This window comes from Oncorhynchus mykiss, chromosome 2 (assembly GCF_057628025.1).
Source record: "Oncorhynchus mykiss isolate SJ-2025 chromosome 2, ASM5762802v1, whole genome shotgun sequence".
In the NCBI taxonomy this organism is placed as follows: domain Eukaryota; kingdom Metazoa; phylum Chordata; class Actinopteri; order Salmoniformes; family Salmonidae; genus Oncorhynchus; species Oncorhynchus mykiss.
The window spans coordinates 14,017,579-14,024,681 of NC_143023.1; the positions used below are offsets into that span (position 1 = coordinate 14,017,579).

Genomic DNA, 7,103 nt, shown 5'->3' on the forward strand with positions numbered 1-7,103 from the left:
GTACACAGGCAAACGCATAGGCTCATAAAAGCAGGTACGTCACGGGTCTTTCTATAAAGAGATACACAATTGCGCGTGCGTCAATTTGCTAGTCGTTCTTCTTGACACGCAAAATTCACCCCGCTCTGGTTTGCTTTAGCGAATCTTACTTTTTCAGGTAGAGTATTTCATGTCACTCATACCACACCCTATTTATTCTATAGTAACCCTGGAGGATGTTGTCCGGGTAGCGTTACTATATTGTGGCAACAGCTAGCTAATCACCATATTTTGCACGGTGCGTGGCCAAGTGGTTTTGCCCACAAGGCCAGCTGCGTTGTTTCTTAGTCGCCCTAAAAAAAAAAGATGTGGCCCATATAGCTAGATATTAAACGATGTCTTTATTTGTTTGTGATGACCCTCAGAATGCAGCACGGCAACAATCCAAGGCCATCTTATGGCGCTCCACCACAGAAGAGGTTCAGGAACGCTAATGGAGGGGCTAACAACAGGGTAAGTTCAGTCTCCCATGGTAATCATGCCAATTGCCCCCAGTTATGCCGTTTCCCCCCCGGTTAGGATTATATTTGTATTACTAGTCATTCACAACCCAGATGAGGTTAATTAATACGTTCTGAATAGTGTCTATTATGATAAGTGGATTCCAAAACAGTGGTTTTGAGAGTACTGTGTACGTAGTCGTTGTATGGTCTTCTAACCGGTTTCATTCCTAAAGTTGTAGCAGTGCTCTGTGCAGAGGAAGTGGTATGGACCCTTACCAGCTGCCCTTGGCTGGACAAAGACACTGGACACTGCTGGAGCAGCAGGGACTGATCAGTGCTTTCTGGTCTCCTGAGTGTTTCTGTGGAGATGCAGCCTGCTGCACTGCCCCTCAATCAGGGCTTGAGTTACCCATTGACTAAGAGATGCTAAAGAGTATTGTGGGCAGCAGGAATTCCAGATAACCCTGTTACCAAGTGTAGAAGGGCTGCAACTAACGAGGGTAACAGGGCTGGGTATTTTCTCTGGGCAATCTCATGCCCTCTTTATCGCTGTCTTTTAAGGGGGCAGTCAGCCCCCATAACACAATTTTATTTTCCTGTTGAGCTATTAGCACTAGGGCTCACTGGCAGCTTGGTTCTATGATGCCTTTGTGACAGATATATATTCTGATTGGAACACTTGACTAGAGTACTTGTACTTTCGTTTCAAGGTAAAGCGCATGTGTAGGGTGCAGAGTCAGTGACAGCTCAGAGTTCCCTCATGTCACTGACCGGGTCATGGAGGAGAGGCTGAAATGACATTTCTCTCCATAGAGACAGGAGTGGAGTAGGGTTCTCCAATGTGTTTCTGCTGTAGTCCACCTGAAGCTTTTGCTTAAACCAAACCAATGTTTCTATCCGGGACCCAATCTTAAGCTGCAACCCTCTAGGGGGTCCTGACCCACTGTTTGAGGAACGGTGCAGTGGGGTTTGCCCCTCTGCTGCCTCCTCCAGTCTCACTAATGCCTGTCTGTCTCTCTCTCCTTCGGCCTGGTTATCCCAACTGACAGAGAAAGCAGCCTAACTTCTCTGCTGACATAGGTAAGTTCTGCCTCCACACAGCATCACAGCCTCGGATAGGAGGTTAGGAGCTGTGACTTAACATCCTCCTGCCTTTTTGCTGGTGGCTGATTGGGCAGGGGGCAAGTCCAAACGTGGGCTCTGGGCTGCGTCAGATTCACTGCCTCTTAGAGGTTGCTGTAAATGCCAGTGAACTTAGTCACTGTCCACAGGCTTAGGCTGTGTGGCTCACAAAGGCTTTTCCCTAGTGTTCATTTCAATGACTTTTTGGGGGTCTGTCTTTGATACAATGTGCACAAATCTTTTTAGATGCATTAAGTAGTTTTATTTCATAAAACACTTTGGTCCATGATTTACAGTCTGAACAACTTTAGAAACCACAACGTGAAACCTGTCCTCTCAGAAGAATGTCTAACTAGGGAACTCATAGGTGTGCAGGTGCTCTCTGCAGTCCTGTAGAGCTGTTGCCCCATATTGGTGCAAGTCAAATCAGTAAGGATCCTGTCTGGGTCAGATGTTGTGGGCCCAAATGACTGCCGTGCATCACCCAGTTGGGTGCTACACATTGGTGGTGGATGAGATGGGATACTCCATCCCAATGTAATTTAGGGCTATCAGCCCCCGGCACAAAGATGTGGCCTCATAGGCCTATGGTAGTTCAGATGGGCAATGGATGCTGACAGCAGGAATTTCTTTCGGGGCCTTTGTGGCCCTCAAAGAGTAGGAAGTGTTTCAACTCACTGTCTGCCAATGGGGCTGGGACCTGCTGTGCCCATGCAAGAGTTTCACTGCTTTGATTGGACACAGGTATGGAGGAGTGCCTGATGGGAGTGAGAGAATCCTATATCCCAGCTCTGACCTGTGTCTAGGTGGGCAGAAGAACTACAGCCCCCACGGTTTTCAGCAGGCCTCCAAACCTCAGATTAGCTTCTCTTCTGTGTAGCGGTCAGTACTGTAACCCTGGCACGAAACAGACCCTGGTGTGCCTTCCAGGCAACCTTCTAATGAATCATGATCTTGTGAAGGTGGGGCTCGAATTCCACACAGCAACTCAAATGAAGTTATTTTTGGTTACCAGCAACTTTGATTACCAGCCAGAGCAGGAGATTATAGTACTCCCAACCAATCTGTGTTTGTAGCAGAACCTAACTAGCGCACAAATGGTAAGGATTCTTACCAGACTTTGTCGATGATGCACGGCTGGAAACAGGACCTGAGAGGCTCAGAAGAGCAGGGGTTGTGTTTCTAACTGTTGTTCAGTAAATGAAGGACCTCTAAACTCCAGTAAAAGTCTTTTGACTGGGGGGTTGTGTAAGGAATGCACAGTGACCTTTTTTTTGAAGTGTTTCACTTCGTGAAGTATGAGGCTCTTCGGCTATTGGCTGTCTGCTGGTCAGTTGACTGGACGTGTGGACCCTTTGGTCTCACCTGTCCGTGGGCAGGATGACGATCTCATTATGCAGTCTCTGCCATGTTTGTGCTTTTTGTTAACTTCTGTGCATTTCCCAGTGTTCACCACCAAGGCGGGAAATGTGCAGACCATCCCGTCCTTGACCAAACAGTTGAAGGCCATCACTGGTGAGACTGTCATTGGTGAGTACCTACTCATTGCACCATAGCCCTATGCCCCAAAGGGTTCAAGAGATTTAAGTCAAGTCACTCTTTCACTAATATAGGTTTCATGGGGCTCTATGATTTGTTTTTCAAGTCTGTGATTGGTTGTTGAGATGTTTCATTGCCCATGGTTGTTTGTTAGAGCTGTCACTCATGTTCTGCAGGTCTTCAGTATGTGTGGGAGTACCGCAGTCCCAGTAAGTCAGTCCCGCCCCATTACCAGTGTAAACTCTGCAAGGTGAGCCGTCTGCAGACTGACATGCTGGCTCACATCAAGGGCTGGAAGCACTCCTTCAGATACATGGTGAGGCCGTGTGTGTCACTTAACTTTCACAGTAAAAGTCCCGGTTAAAGGCTGTTGGGTCTACAGGTCTGTGTTATGATGCTGTGTATGGTCTCATCTGTCCTCCAGAAGCAAAATCATTCTGCCAAGATTCCCTTTGAGGAAGATGCTGCCACAAAGGACCATGACGTGAGGAAGAAGGTGAAAAAAGCAGCAGCAGAGCTGGAGAAGGCAGAGGGCAGGGGACAGCTGAAGGTGAGAAGGGGGAGCAGAAAGTTATGGATGAGGAAAAGAGAACACGGCAGACTATTGAGATGCATCGGGGGGGGGGGGGGGCCTCTCTGGTGCTGTTGGTGATTGACTTGATTCTGTACGGTGTTTTCAGGTGATTCTGAAGGAGCCCAGTGAGGTCCAAGCGTTTGCAGGACTGCGTATGTTTTTCTGTTTATTCTCAAATTTATGTCTGAATCTCATTGTGCTCAGTCTGTTTTTAAATGTACTGTGGTTCCGGACATATCTCCCTGTCATCACAGGTTCAGCAATCCCCAACATGGGGCCACCAGGAGGGATGGGAGGGCCAGGAGGGATGGGAGCTAGAGGACCAAAACCAGGTGAGTGTGTGTGTGTGGGGGTGAGAAGTGTAAGGTTGCCTCTGAAGTGATAATCTCCCGTGGGCAGATTCTGAATGTAGACTGAGATAATCTGCAAGGACTGAATGGGATGCGTGAGATCCGAGCAGCATTAGTTCTGGTTTTGTTTTTCATCGCTGGTCATTTGGCCTTAGTGGGTAAAGGCGGTGCTTAACCTGCTCGCTTCAAATGCTTCGCGGGGGGGGGGGGGGGGGGGGGTTGGCTTTAGTTGCGTTTGTTTGCAATTTCAAACAAGTATAAATCACACAGCTGTCCAAATTACTTGAGATTTTACTTCCTGGTTAACAGAGATTGCAGAGGTGATGAGACCTTTGTTGTGTGCTTGACTGGTCTATGTTGGGATGCAGTGTTGTGTAGTAGTCCAAATGCAGCCTTTTGTCTCCCTCTAGGTGGCAGGTTTGCAGAGCCTCTGTTCCCAGGGGAGTTCCCTCTCCAAGGCGGCCTCCTCAACTACCCCATGGGTGGTATGGGGGGCTACTCTGACCCCCTGTCTCGCTCCACTTCCTCTACGGCCTTCCAGAAAAGGGACATGAGCTTCCGAGGCTACCCTGACAATACGGGGGGGCTGGGGGGTTCAGCCGATGGCTTTGGGCCGGGAAGGGACGGAGGCTTTGGCCAGGAGGGGCTGTTGGGGGAGAGTCCGGGAAGCTGCTACCCTGATGAGTTCAGAGGGGGACAGATGGGAAGTGGATCAGGCCAAGGGTTGATGGGAGCTGTACCTGAAACCAGCAGCCTTCCGTCCACGCTACTCAAATACCTGGTGAGTGGAACTGTGTGTGTGAAACTATGCTTTCTCGTGTTATTTAAATATGCTGTGTGTGAGTGTCTGTTTCCTGTGTGTAGGACAATTTCCGGATCGAGAACGAGAGTGATGCTCAGATCGTGCTGAAGGTGACACAGAAGCTGACGGATGTCCTAATGGACTACAGACTTAGGAGTGTTTCCGCGGTATGCAGCACACATACGCACTGGTATTGCAGCTGACAGAGCAGTGTAACAAGCAGCTCTCAGGTGCTTCCAGGAACTGGTGACGTGAGGATAAATGTCACTTGATTCAGTCCTTTAACCCACTTCCTGTCTGTTTAGTCAGTGATTTATTGCTGTTGATTTATGGCAGTGCTCTAGAACCTTCTGTGTTCTGACAGCACACGTCCTTACTGTGGCTAAACCTGTTCCTTGTGTATAGTCAGTCGTAAGGTAGATGGTGTGATTCAGGAAACCACAAAGAATTCCTTAGTAGTTTGTCCCCTTGGATGTTCTCCTTGATTCAGTGTATGTGCGTTTGTCTCCAGCAGGGTCCTAGTATGAAGAGCGGTTTGTCGCTGGGCTCCATGAGCTACTCTGATTCTCCCAGAATGTCTAGCGGTAGTGACCGCTTCTCAGGTGGCTTCTCTGGGAACCTCTCCGGTACGCACGGCCCCAGTTGACAAATTTAAATACACACACGTTCATTCTTTTAATGGCTGTAGTTTGGTTCAGAAATCTACAGTACATCAGTCTCATCTATTATCTCCTCTCTGCAGGCCCTTCCAGATACTCTGATGGTCCATCCAGGTACTACAATTAACTGATCCATCCCCACGTGACACATCCACCTTCCTGGGGTAACCCATCCTCCGCCTCACCCCCAAGATATACCCCGAGTTCATGGGGGTCTGCAGCTGTCTGTCTAGCCACTGAAGAGGATTTTTATTTTATATAGTTATAATTTTCCTTCAAAGCAGAAACTGATACAATTGTGTACTTATTAGTGCAGACTTTGTTTTTACATAACTTCTTTTGACATTAATAGGTTGGACCAAAGTTTGACTTTTAGTTTTATTAACCATTGTCTGTATTCATGTGATTTTGGCATTTATTTTACTGGGGTTTCTTGGATGAATCTTGTCTGTTTAGAAATTAAGTGTTTGATAGAAAACAAGTAATGTTTAGGGAAACGGATGTTTGGTGGTAAATGGGTTACTGATGTACTGACTGCTGTTTGAGTTGGGCTTGTCATCGCTGTTTTTCTCCACACCTGGCTTCACCTGCGACCAGCCACCCTGACAGCTGATGAAACGTGGAGTATTTCTGTTTGTATTAAAGCCAGAACGGCTGGCCCTGAACGGAATCCCAGGATGTATGATGCATTTGGAAAGTATTCAGACCCTGACTTTTTCCACATTTTCTTACGTTACAGCTGTATTTTAAAATGTATTAATCTACACACACACACAACCCAATAAGTAAAAACAGGTTTTTAGAAATGTTTGCAAATGAATTAAACTGAAATATATTTGCATAAGTATTCAGACCCTTTACTCAGGACTTTGTTGAAGCACCATTGCCAGCATTCAGGCCAAAGAGTTCAAACTTGGTTCCAACAGACCAGAGAATCTTGTTCCTCATGGTCTGAGAGTCCTTTAGATGCATTTTAGCAAACTCCAAGCGGGCTGTCTTGTGCCTTCACTGAGTGGCTTCCTTCTGGCCTCTACCCTAAAAGGCCTGATTGGCGGAGTGCTGCTAAGATGGTTGTCCGTCTGGAAGGTTCTCCACAGAAGAACTCTGTCAAAGTGACCATCGGGTTCTTGGTCACCTCCCTGACCAAGGCCCTTCTCCCCCGACTGCTGCCAGCTCTAGGAAGTCTTGGTGGTTCCAAACTTCTTGCTCTGACATGAGATCAATGGAAACAGGATGCACCAGAGGTCAATTGAGTCTCATAGCAAAGGGTCTGAATATTTGTGAATATGGTATGTTTTTTTTTGTAATTTGCAAACATTGCTAAAAAAAAAAAAAAAAAACTTTTCGTTTTGTCCATATCGGTTATTGTGTGTAGATTGAGGAGCAAAATGTATTTAATCCATTTTAGAGTACTTTCCAAATGCACAGTATGGAGGATGTTGTTCCTTCGCTGTAAAACTGGAACTGCATCACCCAGGGGATTCCATGAGTTGTATTTTATCTGATCCAACAAAATAGGGAACTGAAAATAAACTCATCGATGCTTCTCCAGCTGTGTGAGAAATGTTGCTGGCT

The 7,103-nt window shown here is 47.0% G+C and overlaps 1 protein-coding gene across 4 annotated transcripts; it reads left to right on the forward strand.

The window, feature by feature from the left end:
* The first annotated feature begins 32 nt into the window (after positions 1-32).
* Positions 33-7,079, forward strand: si:ch211-197h24.6 (uncharacterized). Of its 4 annotated transcripts, none has more exons than XM_036962035.2 (12): positions 33-157; positions 405-492; positions 1,532-1,562; positions 3,051-3,134; positions 3,320-3,459; positions 3,568-3,693; positions 3,824-3,869; positions 3,972-4,049; positions 4,478-4,848; positions 4,932-5,036; positions 5,381-5,495; positions 5,612-7,079. In XM_036962035.2, the coding sequence occupies exons 2-12, from the start codon at positions 406-408 to the stop codon at positions 5,653-5,655; spliced, it is 1,227 nt and encodes a 408-aa protein (XP_036817930.1). In that variant the 5' UTR covers positions 33-157; position 405; the 3' UTR covers positions 5,656-7,079. The 4 variants fall into 4 exon arrangements, with proteins under 4 accessions (XP_036817930.1, XP_036817937.1, XP_090045616.1 ...); XM_036962042.2 differs by having other exon boundaries at positions 5,384-5,495; XM_090189490.1 differs by lacking the exon at positions 1,532-1,562 and having other exon boundaries at positions 64-157.
* The last annotated feature ends 24 nt before the right edge of the window (positions 7,080-7,103 follow it).

Excerpts from the sequence above, each read along its gene's own strand:
- si:ch211-197h24.6 (XM_036962035.2), top strand. The coding sequence starts at position 406 with ATGCAGCACGGCAACAATCCAAGGCCATCTTATGGCGCTCCACCACAG. Across the intron at positions 493-1,531 it reads ATGGAGGGGCTAACAACAGG|AGAAAGCAGCCTAACTTCTC; the intron begins GTAAGTTCAGTC and ends CCCAACTGACAG. Across the intron at positions 3,460-3,567 it reads AGCACTCCTTCAGATACATG|AAGCAAAATCATTCTGCCAA; the intron begins GTGAGGCCGTGT and ends TCTGTCCTCCAG.